This window comes from Bos grunniens, chromosome 5, assembly GCF_055505025.1.
Source record: "Bos grunniens cultivar Pamir isolate PY7600 chromosome 5, Bosgru_T2T1.0, whole genome shotgun sequence".
NCBI classification, from domain to species: Eukaryota; Metazoa; Chordata; class Mammalia; order Artiodactyla; family Bovidae; genus Bos; species Bos grunniens.
Genome location: NC_141169.1, coordinates 49,310,142 through 49,325,766, shown reverse-complemented (window position 1 = coordinate 49,325,766; position 15,625 = coordinate 49,310,142). Strand labels below are relative to the sequence as shown.

Below are 15,625 nucleotides of genomic sequence, written 5' to 3'. Positions count from 1 at the left end.
CTACAAATAGCATTCCATTAAAAAGAAAAAGTGACTAATTCACTCTTATCATGATGATACTTGAAAAGCAAATTTTAAAAACAATCTAGATTTATTTTTTAAATAAAAAATGAAAAAGCATAGCAAAATGTTAACAGTGGTTATCTTAGGGTGGTGGGGAAATGGTGACTTTTTTCTTTTCTTTCTTTTCATTTTTCTGTATTGAATAATACATTTTTATTATATAGTTTAAAGTGTTATATGAGGTATGTTATTTATAGGACAGCTTACACATAAAATCAAGTGAATGTGAATTATTAAGGTTATTTTCTTTATTTTTCTTATTAGGATTTAGGTCCTGAATATGAAGATACATTTAACATCTCATTAAAGTGGATTTTTGAAAATGGAAAAGATGTTGGGATAAGGTAAAGGATTTGGTTTCTACTTTGTCTATTTTGTAGTCTAAGCAGTGATTTTGACTAAATTCTCCCTTGATTATTTTTGCATAGGTGTGTTGGTTATGGCCCTGAGGAAGAATTGACAGATATAGTTGATGTTCAGTTTTTACAATCCACAAGACCACAGATGTCCTTCTGGTGTCGTTTTCGACGTGCTTTTGTTACTGTTACCCACAGGTTATTGTTGTTATGCTTAGGTAAGTTGTGAGAATGAGAAAGATACATTGTAGTCTAGATTTTTGCATGTGTATTTCATCAAATGCCAGGGTTGAGAATATACTTCTGTAATAGTTGTCATTATAAAGCGCATCCAGAAGTCTTCACTAAGATATAGTAATATTGAGGGTTTTTATAATGTTGGTTGGCTTTCCCGGTGGCTCTGATGGTAAAGAATCTGCTTGTAGTGCAGGAGACCCAGGTTTGATCCCTGGGTGAAAAAATCCCCTGGAAAAGGGGATGGCAACCCACTGCAGTATTCTTGTCTGGGAAATCCCATGGACAGAGGAGCCTGGTGGCTATAATCCATTGGGTTGCAAGAAGTTGTACACAACTGAAGGGACTAACACATACACAATGTCAGTATCAATCTAAGGGCTTAGGAAACAGTGCTATGAGAAGTAGGAATCAGACTTTGTCATATGAATGTTACAGAAAAAGCAAATACAGTGCATAGATAGAAATCCACTTTAGGAAATAGAGCAGGAAGATACAAAAATTAGCTTGTTTTTTAAATACTGAGTTAGAAATTAACTTTTTAAAAATTATTTTTAATTTTAAAAATATTATTTATCCAAATTAAAATTTTCATTCAGGCCTCTTAATTTTATGTGACTACTAGAAATTTCTTCTCTTTTCTACCCAAGTCCTTTAAAAATAATTTAGTTTGCTTAAAATTAAATGTTTACAGTTTCATAAGACTCACTTTTCTAGTAGCTTAATGCTGCAAAGAAAAAGGTTTGTGAAGCATGTTACTTTGTATTCAGAAAAAAAAAAAATGGAATTTAAATGTTCAGTTGTCAACCTAAGGAAGAAATTTTTTTCTGGAAAGATTAAGTGACACACTGGGAAATGTTTAATATTAAATTTTTATATTTAATTTTATTATATAGCTAAATCAAACCACTGTCTTGAAGACTTATTCCACTATCCCATTATGGCAGTTAAAATAATCACCTATAGAAACTGTCAAAATGGCTTTTTTTCCTTCCACTTTGTTATACCAGATTTAACAACTGACGGTTGTTTCAGGTTGCAACAAACATTACTGAATGCCACTGACCACAATTTTAAAACACAATATATGTAAATATTACAGGTGTAGTGATGGTTTGTGTCGTTCTGCGTTACATGAAATATCGCTGGACAAAAGAAGAAGAGGAAACAAGGCAGATGTATGATATGGTGGTAAAGATTATAGGTACAGTATTTGTAAAAATCTGAACTATTCTAGAATACTCATCATGTGATAAATTACATGGTGTCCAATAGTTGTTTTCTTTATATATTTTTTTGATTTACTTTCAGATGTTTTACGAAGTCATAATGAAGCTTGCCAGGAAAATAAAGATTTACAGCCTTACATGCCTATTCCCCATGTGCGAGATTCTTTAATACAGCCTCATGACAGGTGTGTTCAAAGCATTATGAGTTGAAGTAAATCAGAATGTTACCTTCTGCTGTCATGAAAATTGCATTGAGAGTTATGACCCTTCTCAACAATAGCTGTTTTACTATACAGGTGTCTTTTTGTACTTTAAACTCTTTTCTAAGCTTTCATCTATTATCGGCCTTATTTTAAGTGGCATAATAGACAACTGGATTTCTAAGCATACTTTTCTTACTTTTTAAAAGTCTCTACTTTATTTCCTTCAATTATATCCTGATAAATAAACAGAGACAGACAGTAGCCAGTGATGTTTTACTAATGTTTTAAAATACTTTATTTTGTTGTTAATGAAGCTTTTTAAATAAAAGAATTCAACAACAACTTCTTGAAAGTAAAAGATGATGTCACATCCTAAAGCAGCGTTCTTACCCTGTGTAAGATGTGTAGCAGCATATCAGAATCATCAGTAGAGCTTTTGAGAGGGGAAAATACCAATGCATTGTTCCACCTCTGGACATCCAAATATGATAAATTTGATGGGAATTTCAGGCACCTTAATCTTTTTGGGAAAAACTGCATAAGCATTGATAAGAACAGCCCTAATTAAGAATAACAACTACTACCTTCAGTTACTAATATTTGAAAAAGATGACAAACAAAGATAGTAAATTTGTCATTTTCCTTCAAATGATAGGAAGAAAATGAAGAAAGTCTGGGATAGAGCTGTTGACTTCCTTGCTGCTAATGAGTCTAGAGTTCGCACAGAAACACGAAGAATAGGTGGTGCAGACTTTCTAGTTTGGCGGTGGATCCAGCCTTCTGCCTCCTGTGACAAAATATTAGTAATACCTTCTAAAGTGTGGCAAGGTCAAGGTATGTATGCTTAACAAAAAAATATAGATAGTTTTTTCAAATATAAAATTCTTATGTGTTTAAAATAGTACAACTGAAAGATATATGATGGCAAAGCTCCCTTCCAGCCCCATCCCATAGAGAGTCAGTGTTAGCTTCTTACTGTCCTCCCACTTTTCTGTGTGCTAATACAAATAACGTGGTTTGTCTTCACAGTGATATAGTACTAGATACATTACTTTGATTTTTTTCTCTTTCACTTACTAAAAGCAACCTAGTATTAAAGATCTAACTGCATTCTTTTCCCCTGATATTTTTTGTGCAGATAATTTGTAATATATAATTTATATATTTCTTACTTATATATACATGTTTATATATGCACAAGTATATATTTATTTTACATTTAAAACATATGTAAGTGAAATCATAACTTTTTAACTTCTCTTTTTTTCTATTTTTGCTTGCCTTTTTCATTAAGAGTCTTTCACCAATGCGATACTTGCATATCTCATGCCAAGTCACTTTTGTGGGTGTCTTTCCATATTTTTCTTAATGTTTGTATAGTTGCAAAAACAGATATAAGTTTATAGGAGGATTTGGTGTTTGGTTGCCTTATGTACCTAAACCTCTACAAGTAATAACTGTTAGCACATTTGAATTTTTTGTGTATTAATGGTTAATTGCAAAAAGAAATCTCATGGCTAGTTTAATTTGTATTTCAGAACTAGTAGTGAGTTGAGTTTCTTTTAATCTTGTTGGATAGAAAGCATATTTATCAATGCTTGCTATACTTAGACTATATGGGAAAGGTAAGTTAATTGTTTTGAAATTGAAATAAAATGCAATCTCTCCCTTTTTTCTCTAATTGAGTTTCACTTTCAAAGACCTTGAATAATAGGTTCCGTAATCGTGGCATAAAAATGAAGCTTTGTTGCCAAGATGACACTAAACCATTAACTATTTGTTTTAAAGGGTGCATGCTGGGGAGTTCCCTGGTTAGCATTTCAGGCTTTCACTGCCGTGGTCCAGGATCAATCCCTGGTCAGTGAAGTGAGATATCCCAAAACCGAGTGTTGTGGCTAAATAACAAAATGGTGCGTGTCTGAAGAGTTGGTATAATAGTTACAGTAGTCTTTTGAGTTCACTACCACTGCAGGCTATTGTCATTTAATGGTACTTTCCCCAAGTAACTGTTAAATAGTCAACCTTACTGAATTTTTAGTTCAGTTTCTAAATAGTACTTAAATAAGAAATTGATGATAATATTAGTATGTCGAAAGGTATTTTAAAGCACCAGTTAAAAATTAAACACTATCTGCTGGGAAGCACAAGAATTCTCTATGCTTCTGACAAATGTCATGTTTGGAATAAACAGCATTCATTTAAAGGACCCAAAGGTAGCTCCTGAGGTATTTAAAATGTATCATTCAGTAGCTACTGTATCTTTACATAGCCATGGGAATTAGAGTTCAGTTAGATCAATCCGTTTGATCTTTTGAACTACTTTCTGACTAGAATTGGCCAGGGATAGTTTCTTCCAGGTCTTTTATTTTTTGGAGTCTTGGGTGTAGGCTAAAATAAGGTGATATGAATGTTTCTGTTTTTTCTGGTTGAACCCCTGCTAACCTAGGTCATTATTAGAATTTCAAGGAAGTCAGACTGTCTGCACCTAAAAGGTCATCTAAGAACAGAATCTATATACTGCTAGAGAAGTTCGGAAGGTACTAGAGGTTCATAAACCTTCTTGATGTGAGATTTGGCAAAGATTTTTCATATCTAGTCACTATACCTCCATCCCATGTCAAACATTGTTCGAATATTCATACTCCAGATGTTTCTTATTACTGACACTTCTGAAAACTTTAATTGATACACTCTGGTTTTTGTCTTGAGCTCATCCTTTCAGCCTTCCTGCTTCATGTATTTGGGAACTCCAGAATCTCTGATTCTTCAGTGCACATTCTTTCTCCAGTTCCTTTAGCCTTTCTCCTATCTTTACTTCTTTTCCTGTCCATCTTAGTTTCCTTGGTCCATCTTTTCAGTCACTCTCTTGCTAGTACCCTTATGTCATCACCTGTCCTTAATCTTACCCTGGTAAATTCCAACCAAGGATGGAACTGTTTATCTCTGCTTGTCTGTATGCTAATGACTGAGCAGAGCAAGGAAAGTCATAACCACTTGGCAGACTGGCACCTTTATAAATAATTAACTGCAAGTAGGTTGTTAGTACTACTTGCCTTTCTTGTTCTTACCATTTTTTGCTAGTCACTTCAGTTTCCTATTCTACTCAATAGCAGTTTTAGATCTCATCCCCTCTTTTCAAACCTTTGCTCTTCTCTGTCTTCTGATTCTCAGTTGATGATTCAAATAGAAGCAATTGGATTGTACCTGCCTCAAATTTCCACCACCAAATCCATAGAATTACCAGAATCTGTCCTATCCTGGTAGCTCAGATGGTAAAGAATCTGTGTACTGTGGGAGACCTGGGTTTGATCCTTGGGTTGGGAAGATTGCCTGGAGAAGGAACTGGCAGCCCACTCCAGTATTCTTTCCTGGAGAATTCCACGGACAAAGGATCCTGGCAGGCTATAGAGTCCATGGTGTTGCAAAGAGTCAGACATGACTGAGCAACTAACATACAGACATGCTCATCCTCACCTCCTGTTGCAATCAAGGAGCTTTCTCACTTAACAGGGACCCAGCCCTTCTTTTTAGAGGATCCCTCTGGATCTCATTCCCTCTAGTCTTCTCCCATATCTTCCCTTACTGTGTTTTAAATTCCTGCCTCTCCTGGATCTTTTCATTAGCACTGAAACATACTGTAGTCTCATCTTTAAAACACATTGTTGCACTATACATTGTCCTGTAGCTGTCACCCTGTGTCTCTACCTGCCAAACAGCATTAAACAGTTTACTCACTGTCTTTACTTTTTCACCTCCCATTTATTCTTTGCTGCTAAGTTGCTTCAGTCGTGTCCAACTCTGTGCGACCCTGTAGACGGCAGCCCACCAGGCTCCCCCATCCCTGGGATTCTCCAGGCAAGAACACTGGAGTGGGTTGCCATTTCCTTCTCCAGTGCATAAAAGTGAAAAGTGAAAGTGAAGTTGCTCAGTCGTGTCCGACTCTTAGCGACCCCATGGACTGAGGCCCACCAGGGTCCCCCGTCCATGGGATTTTCCAGGCAAGAGTACTGGAGTGGGGTGCCATTGCCTTCTCCCCATTTATTCTTTAGCTGACTTCAGTCTGTTACCCATCCCCATCATTTCAAGGAAATAGCTCTCATTGCTAATTTCAATGGACATTTTTCTTTCTTGTCCTTATTTTACTTAGCAGTATTCACAATTGAACCTGCCTTGGTACTTCCTTGTTTTGTGGTTGCCACTTTCTTCTGGTTTTCATCCTACTTCTTAGCATTTCTTAATTCTTTTTTTCCAAATTTTCCTGGACCTCTAAGTATTTAAGTCTTTCCAGGCCATCTTTTATCTTCTCCTGGTCTTCTCAAATGATCCTATGCTGCAACTTCATTTGCTATATATATGTTGATAACTTTCAATTTTATATCATGCACTAAGTCTTCTGTTTTGACTTTCAAATTTTTATACACAGCTGTGTACTTGTCTTCTGTACTACTAAGAAGCGCCAGACTTTCAATATATGCACGAACATAATGTCATCTCTCTCCAAACTGACCTCTCCTCCAGTGTCCTGTTTAATTAATGATACCGTCCCCTCTTCAGTCGGTTCTGTCAAAAACCTGGGAGTCATCCTTAATCTCTCCCTGAGTCCCTACATGTGCGGTCATTAAACAAGTCATGTCAAATCTGTTCCATAATAGATTTGACTGATTCTGTCCACTTATTTCCATCTTCATCATTGACCTGTCTTATCCACATTGCCATCATCTCCTCTTGGACAACATAATAACCTCTAACTGGTCTCCTTGCATTCATTTTTTACCTCCATCTATTTTCCACATAACAGTCTATTTAAAAATTTTAAGAGATCCTGTCTTACTATTCCTGTCCTTAAAACATTTGAGTGGATTCCCATTGCTCTTATGGTAATGTCCAAGGACTTTAATGTGGCTTACATAGTCCTCCGTAATCCAGCATCTTCCTCAGGTTTATCTTTCTGTTGTTCCATCTCTAGTCACAGTGGCTGTCTTTTAGTTAATTTGAATATATCAAGTTCCTTCTTGCCTTGGGCTTTGTATAAGCTGTCACCTTTGCTTTAGATGTCCTTTACACCTCTCTTTATTCTGTCTCTGTTTATTCTTTAGGTTTCAGCATAAATTTTTTCTTTTTTAATTGAAAGATAATTGCTTTATAGAGTTTTGTGGTTTTCTGTCATACATCAACAAGTATCAACCATAGGTACACCCTCCTCAGTGTTATCTGATATTCACAGATGGGCTTAAGTACATTGACAGCTTTCTATACCCTTCTTTCTTAGAATTTGCCACAGTTATAATTTCTTTGTTGATACTGTTTTTCATCTGTCTCCCCCACTGTAAAGTGTGAGATCAGTGACTCTGTGTCTGTCTTGTGACTGTGTGTGTCTTATTCACCTTGATCCAGGGATCTAGCTCATAGTAAAAGCATGCAATGAATATTTTTTGAATGAACTCAGTGACTGAATACCTTTCAATAAAATGGAACACTGGAAAATAGTAAAACTAATTTGTTTTTTTATAGCATTTCATTTAGATAGAAGAAATTCACCACCAAATAGTTTGACACCATGTCTGAAGATTCGAAATATGTTTGATCCAGTTATGTAAGTATTATGACAAAAGGTACATGCAATTTTTTAATATTTGGATGAAAAATACATGATAGTCTTATAATGCTGTGTCTATAATTGAAAAATCTCCTTTACTTCTAAATATTAACTACCAAAATGTTATGGTTTTCCCAATTCTTCTTTTTAAATTTGAAACAAAGTTTTCCCAAAAGACACAGGTGTATAATGACTTGAAAAACTTTTTAAAATCTTTGTATTTACTGTGAATCCCTTATAGAAGACAGATGCTTGAATCAGATTAATGACAGATACGATGATAATCAACAGTATCCTTTATTAAATGTATGTCATGTTTGCCACCACTCTTTGCCTCTGTAGGCAATATAAATAAAAATATCTGCTGTCTTAAAATTTCCAAACCCTTATAAAAAGTTTTCTACGAAAGGTACATACCCTCCTTTCTATAAGATTTGTCTACCTGTCATTGCAATATTTGAGGAACTTTTATGTCCATTTACCATTTGAGAAACTTTTCTATATAATTACAGTGACACGTGCATTCCAGAATATAGTATAGTCAAAAGTTATTTCTTTAAAATCCATAATATTTTACATATAAGCTGTAATAATCTTTAGAATTTGCTTCCTAGAGGTGACTGCTTATCTGTCCAATAATAGGACAAATCAAATTCTGTTTTTTTTTTAAAGCTGATAGTGGAAATTGTAATATATATAAAATATGCATAATTCCCATCTGATAACTCATTTATTTCAAGAAATAGTTGATATGGTAGATTAAGTAACGGTGAAATTGTTAATGTGAAAAGCACTGTCAGCATACACACACACAACACACACCCCCTTCATTTTGCAGAGGTAGAAATGACAGTGTGGTGATCCCTCTACTGGGAGTCTCACCCTATACCTTAGAGATTAGGAAGTCTATGCCAGCCCAGTATTTTATTACCTGAGATGAAGATTTATGATTTGAAGTGGAATGGCCTTTTCCTCTGCCCCACCGTCTGTATCTCACAAGAAAGACAAATGTGTGTTACTATAACAGAACCTCTTTCATAATAGTAAAGTGACTTATTTTTGCAAAATGTTTGTCCTGTATAAAGTTTCTAATATTTTGGGGAAAAAAGCTCAGAATATAATATTTACTAAGAATTTTCCTTAAGTTAGGAATTTGAAAATGTCATTAAAAATAATACTTTTATAAGTTTATCACAACTCATTGAAGTGTTTGTTAACACTTGTTTAGATAGAAAAGAGAAATGACTGTAAGTGCAAAGGATTTTAAACATAAAATTGAAAACATATTTATCTTGCTATGGTAGGCTGATCCTTCTTCCTGTGGTAGGCTGATCCTTCTTGCTATGGTAGGCTGATCCTTCAGTGCCTCAGCTTGTACAGTCTTACACTGGAAAGTGAGAACATAGCTGGGACTTCTGAATGCCAACATTTTTAAATCTACCTACTGCTAGTAACAAGCATTTATATACTATTAGTTTTTTACAATATATGGTTTTTAAGCTGTCCTGATTCTAGTTAGGTATGTGGTGATGCTAGTGGTAAAGAACCCACCTGCCAATGCAGGAGACATAAGAGATGCAGGTTCAATCCCTGGGTCAGAAAGATCCCTTGGAGGAGGGCATGGCAACCCACTCCAGTATTCTTGCCTGGAGAATCCCATGGACAGAGGAGCCCGCTAGGCTACGGTCCATGGGGTTGCAGAGTCAGACACAACTGAAGCAACTTAGCATGCACTCGTTGAAGAGACAGAAAACTTCTTTCTAAGTAAGAATATGGCTGTTGATTTTTGTTTTCATTAATTTTTTAGGGAAATAGGGGATCAGTGGCATTTGGCAATTCAAGAAGCAATTTTAGAAAAATGCAGTGATAATGATGGCATTGTTCACATTGCAGTAGACAAGAACTCTCGTGAGGTAAAGTAACTTTCACCATTGAATTCTACATTTTGAATTGTTGCTATTAAACTAAGACTATTTCTTTCTTCCTTTTTGTTTTCTTTTTAAAATATTACAGGGTTGTGTATATGTTAAATGTCTGTCTCCAGAATATGCTGGGAAAGCTTTTAAGGCATTGCATGGCTCTTGGTTTGATGGTAAGAAATTCGAATACTACAAACATTTTGAAAAGATAAATTATGGCTTACTGTTAAATTCCACCAGATTTTAAATTAAAGAATCTTAGGTTATCATTTGTAGAGTAATAATTTTAATTATTTTATTTGTGTTCATTTATCTTTTACCACGGTTTGTTTTCTATTAATATTAAGCACATTCATACAGATCTAAAATATTATTTTTATCTTACAACAGGGAAATTGGTTACAGTAAAATATTTACGACTAGATAGATATCACCATCGCTTTCCCCAGGCTCTTACTTGCAACACTCCCTTGAAGCCATCAAATAAACATATGAACTCTATGTCTCATCTTCGTCTTCGGACTGGCCTAGCCAATTCTCAAGGAGGTTCCTGAAAAGACTTCTTCCACTCCTAAGACTGTTCTTTACAGTAGGAAAATTCCTGTTTGGCTTCCTGTCTCCCTTTTTAAATGCTTTTTGTATGTAATATTTTTATTGAATACAGCTCTATTTGAACGTTCCAGAAATCTTAAGGTTCCAAAGGGACTTAGCAGTGAGGCAGCAATGCTGAGTAGATAGAGTAATTGTTTTGTTCAGTTTTTGGAGTTCAGTTAAGCCAATGCACTTAAAAGTTTTGCATGAGGAACATTGACCTTATTAAGCATTTTCAAATGTGATGGTTGTATTTTTGCACCAAGAAGTGTTTGAATAACCACACAAAAGCATGGGGAAAAGGCTTCTTGTTTTTCCATAATTTCCTGTAAACTGATATTGTGAATTTTTGTATACAGTCACCTAAATAGTTCCTTACAGGCTAATGTGGTAAAACTGTTAATTTCCCAATTTAACCTTAGGTTTCTATTGCTTGTAAGAGATTCATTTGCTACAGCTGGAATATGGGAAAATCAATTCGGGTTTAGTGGTTACATAAAAGTGTAAGTGGATGTTCATGTACTTAAACTGGCTTTTGTATATATGTATAAATGCTGGTGACGGCCAAAGTAGTCTGTTTTGTGAGGATGTCTGCATTAAAGCAGTAAAATAAGCTTCCTATTTTATTCATAATCTAATGTGTGTATATATATGTATGTGTATATATGTGTGTATGTATATATATATGTGTGTATGTGTATATGTGTATATATACACACACATATATACATATGGCTATACTATCATACAGATCAAACAGCCGAACACCTGGAAGTATTAGATACAAGTTTAAAATAACTTTTATAGGTTTTATATAAAAATGTCTGAGTATGATTTTGTGTGAAAGTTCCAATATCAGTTGTAATAGATTCAAATTTATGTGAGCAATAAAAAAGCAATTGGCAGATATTGGGAAACTATTTTGTGAAAAGCTGTATTTATTATAAATACTAGGGCTATGACATAGTACCGCTGGGATTAAGTCATTTTCCCAATCTATTTATAATTTAATGAAATGTTAGCTTCCCTGTTATATGTCAAGTTTAAAACAGGGCACATTGTCGCAGCAAAATGTGTATTTGAAAAATTCCGTTTGCAATTTTGGGTTATGAAAGGTCGCAGTATATTAAATGCACGAGTGATGGTCACTTTGTGCCTGGGTATTTACTTTGTTTCAGTAAAGTTACTTTATTATGGTTTATGATTTCAGATTAAAATAGTTATGGAGCAAAGTTTACTTGTAGCAATTGGCTTTTTAAAAATAACCTGTTGATATATCATTGTCAGTCCAAATGAATATGTGAAAAAGCTGAAATTGTACCAATCTTGATTTTGTTTAAAGCTCAGTTTCCTTTTATTTAAAATTGTATATGTGTTAGGTTTGCAGCATGAACTTGCACAGTTAATGCACGTTTCCTGGTTAAGTAAACATGATGCACACTGTTCTGTAACAGAAAACCTTATTGTGCCTTACCTTTGTGCTTTTGTGGGCACCATGTTTATGAAGAATAAAAAATGATTTGTTACCTGAAGAGAATAAATTTTAAATTCTCAGTTTATGTCTCAGATGCTAACGTGTGAAAATATAAATATATATATAATATATATAATAACCAATCTTTCTGTATTTTATGTGCATCACAGTGATTTATCTGAGCTTAGTGACCCCATCTTGTGACCTGTTACAAGAGTGAATGTAAAAAAATAGTTGTGGCATTTTAAGAGGTCGCCTTTCGATGCATATGCATCTTTTTCTTGCTTCTAAAACATATTCCATGTAAGCATTGTACACTTATTATTGTAATATATACTATTATGCAGCTTATTTTACCTGAAACTGTTAAGCCGACCAAGATCCCTCCCTGCAAGACAGATGGGAATGTGTATAATAACTAGATATTTGAAAAGTTCTGAAGTTTGATGTAATCTGTTACTTGTCCTGTTTAAAAAAAGGAAAAAAATTCTAATTAAAAATTTATTAGGTTTTTTTTTAATGTGTCTTGGCTTTTAAAAAAAATTTTTTAAGTGCTCTGTGTGTTTATTATATTATTTTTAACCAGTGAAAGTAGATCCCTTTATTTTTAATCTTTTTGGGTATTTGTAAATATACATATGCTATAAAAGTGGATGAAAGTTAATTTTCTTTATGAAAATGTCTTTGTCTAACTTTCAAGTGTTTGGCTCAAAGTGGGGCAAGAATATAGATCAGATAGCACTGCTTGGTTTAGCTAAACATTTTTTCATAGCAAGACTTGCTCAAAAAAGGAAGCCATTCTTGCACACATTCTGGCTCAAACACTTTATCATAAATAAACAGTCTGTGGTCTTGCTACTTTGAGTAGCATTGCTTTAGATTTTTAGATGGTTTAATCAAGTAAAAAGAAGATTTAGTTGGTAGAATTTTATTGATTGCTAACAAATGTCAGGCACTGTTATTTGTTAGGAGTACAAAGATGAAAAAGACATGACACAGTCTTCAAGATGGTCATAATCTAGAGGAAGAACATAGACAGCTTACTTAAAAGGTACTGTTGAAAATACAGTGAGTGAAGAAAGCAGAATAAATTCTGGGAGTATAGAGAGGTACCTTATGTATCTTAATAGTTGGAAAAGATACCAGGACAGATAAAGTATTAATAACATTAGACACTTTTGAATTAGTATAGATACAGTGATACGTCTCTTTTCACCTGAGCTCTCAGGGAAGCTTCTATTCTGGTGATGAGCTCATAAAAATTAATGTGTGGAACCTGAGTTACTACAAAATCCATTTTCATGCTCACTGGTGTGCAGATTCTTGAATATCCTTGTGAATATTGAAGCCTCTTATTGAACTTTGTTATATTTTGTGTGCTATTCACTATTTGGATGACAAGTTGTAATTTCCAAGTGAACAATGTCTTGAAGTATCATATGCCCAGAACATTTCCTTTAATCATATTGACCTTACAATTTTCATTCCTTGCTCCTGGTGACATTACATTACTATAGGTCACCTACATGGCAGCTTCACCCTTTTTCCCTACACTTATCTCATCAAGTCACTTCTTCAGATGACTCAACAAAGAATGTAAATCAAGCAGAGTTTTGGCAGCCACTCTTGAAAAGGGTGTTCAAGAACAGGTATTTGATTGAAAATTAGAAACCATTAGATGTGGTCTAAAGAAACTGTCCATAACTCTCATTCTACTGGCCTAGTGAGCATGACTAGCTACTCCCTTTAAGTCTCACTGGAGAAACTTTATGACTAGAAATACATCCTGATGGTAGATTTCTATACCTAAGAATCTCTGCTTAGGGCAGCAGGAGAGACTCATTTTGTTGATTCTTAGACTTTAAAACCAGTAGAACCTGAGTACTTTAGATTTACTGTTTCTTGCATGGGTGGACATTGGAGACCTGCACATGCTCCTTAAAGTTGGAAAGAAGGCCATCTAGGTATAGAAAGATCCATATAGTGAAAGCTATGGTTTTTCCAGTAGTCATGTATTGATGTGAGAGTTGGACCATAAAGAAGGCTGAGCACAGAAGAATTGATGCTTTTAAACTGTGGTGTTGGAGAAGACTCTTAAGAGCCCCTTGGACTGCAAGAAGATCAAACCAGTCAATCCTAAAGGAAATTAGCCCTGAATATTCAATAACAATGCAGCAGCTTTATTATACATCATTATACAACAGACAAATTCAAAATCTATTTGGCTTAGGAATTTTACTAAAAAGATAGCTAGCCCAGAGATAAGAAAACAGCAACTGAAAAAGGCAAAAATTGTTCATTTTTAAAATTATAGTTGATTTACGTCATTGTGTTTCAGGTGTACAGCAAAATGATTCAGTTATACAAACCAGTCAATCCTAAAGGAAATAATTCCTGAATATTCATTGGAAGGACTGATGCTGAAGCTGAAGCTCCAATACTTTGGCCACCTGATGCAAAGAGTCAACTCATTGGAAAAGACCCTTATGCTGGGAAAGATTGAAGGCAGGAGGAGAATGGGGCGACAGAGGATAAAATGGTTGGATGGCAACACTGACTCAATGGACATGAATTTGAGCAAACTCTGGGAGGTGGTGAAGGACAGGGAAGCCTGGCGTGCTGCATTCCGTGGGCTTGCAGAGTCGGACACAGCTGAGCGACTGAACAAGGCAAGAGAACACATGAAAAAGACAGATTGAAGAGAAACAACCTAGTGCGTGTATAAACCTCACACAGTTTCTCATGGTGGAATTACTGAGTACAAGACTATATAGAGACATGAAAGGTAGGTGATGGTCAGTTCATGGAACACGCAGGTTATATTATGAATTTGGATGAAGGTCGTTAAAGGGAGATCGGCTGAGGATTTGTTGGGCTGAAAAATGGAGAAAGGATTTGAAAAATATCCAAGAGATAAAATGGGAAGGACTTAATTGGATATTGAGAGAGAAATTGGTGTCCAGTTTTCTAATATAGGAATTCTAATCCAATATTTGGAGAATAGGTGATAAGTGAGAAATTGGATGGGAAAGATGATTAATTGAATTTTTTGATATGTTGAGATTGGGATGGCTATGGAATATCCAGGTGGACATCCCTAGTAGGTGATTAGATTTTCAATTCTGAGGTATTCTGAGAAAAATCTGAGCTGGAGATAGATACAATTTGCAAGTTAAAACCACAGAGGTGAATTAGATGACCGAGAGAGAGAGGGAGTCCATATAGAGACAGAAATTTCGTTTAATCCCAATTCTGCCATATATAGCTATTTGACCCTTCTGTGGCAGTTTGGGTTGGGGTGAGATATTAAAATTCTGAAACAAATTAAGAGGGTAGAATTTGAAAAGGTCTTTGAATGGAGTGATGTTGAAAGAGAAATTTGGTATAACACATTTCTAGCTTGGGCAACCGGTTAGATGGTGTTGACATTGCCTAATTATGGATGGGGATGGGGGGAGGGGAGCCAGATGCTAGTCAGGATACTAGATAAGACTTTCCAGAATTGTAAGAGTTAGGCTAAATAGTCCTTCTGACTTTTCTTTTTCTAGTGTAGGATGCTGTTGGAGGAAAGGTGACAGGGACAATCTATCACCCTTGAGACTCTCTCCAAAAAAACAGAATTGTTAACTTCCACAAGGTTCTAGCATTGTCTATGATTGTCTAAGAGTGATTGAACATTTTCCTGATTGTAGAAAATGAGATGTTGAGTATATCTGTAAACCTATGACTATTGAAAGAAGGAATAAATACAAAAGTTGGTTTTTAAATAGGATTGTTTGTAAATAGTTTGCCACGCACTCATGACCAGGAACTTGTTTGTTGCTGTATATTATACCCTTATAAAGCCTTTGTAAGCTAGTCAGGTTTTATAGACCTGAAAACCATTTTTTTTCCCTTGGTGACTTCATTTCTCCTTTGATTTATTGAGCTAATTAAAAAACATAACTTTAAAGGGCAGTT

The 15,625-nt window shown here is 34.9% G+C and overlaps 1 protein-coding gene across 1 annotated transcript in view; it reads left to right on the top strand.

The window, feature by feature from the left end:
- Window positions 1–12,185, top strand: part of LEMD3 (LEM domain containing 3) — a 74,788-nt gene extending 62,603 nt beyond the window's left edge. Inside the window, exons 5-13 of the mRNA XM_086400165.1 lie at window positions 328–407; window positions 492–637; window positions 1,756–1,857; window positions 1,965–2,067; window positions 2,741–2,919; window positions 7,597–7,678; window positions 9,489–9,594; window positions 9,695–9,773; window positions 9,991–12,185. Of these exons, the coding sequence (XP_086256291.1) occupies window positions 328–407; window positions 492–637; window positions 1,756–1,857; window positions 1,965–2,067; window positions 2,741–2,919; window positions 7,597–7,678; window positions 9,489–9,594; window positions 9,695–9,773; window positions 9,991–10,154 (1,041 nt within the window). The 3' untranslated portion in view covers window positions 10,155–12,185. The remainder of the gene's footprint in view (window positions 1–327; window positions 408–491; window positions 638–1,755; window positions 1,858–1,964; window positions 2,068–2,740; window positions 2,920–7,596; window positions 7,679–9,488; window positions 9,595–9,694; window positions 9,774–9,990) is intronic.
- The last annotated feature ends 3,440 nt before the right edge of the window (window positions 12,186–15,625 follow it).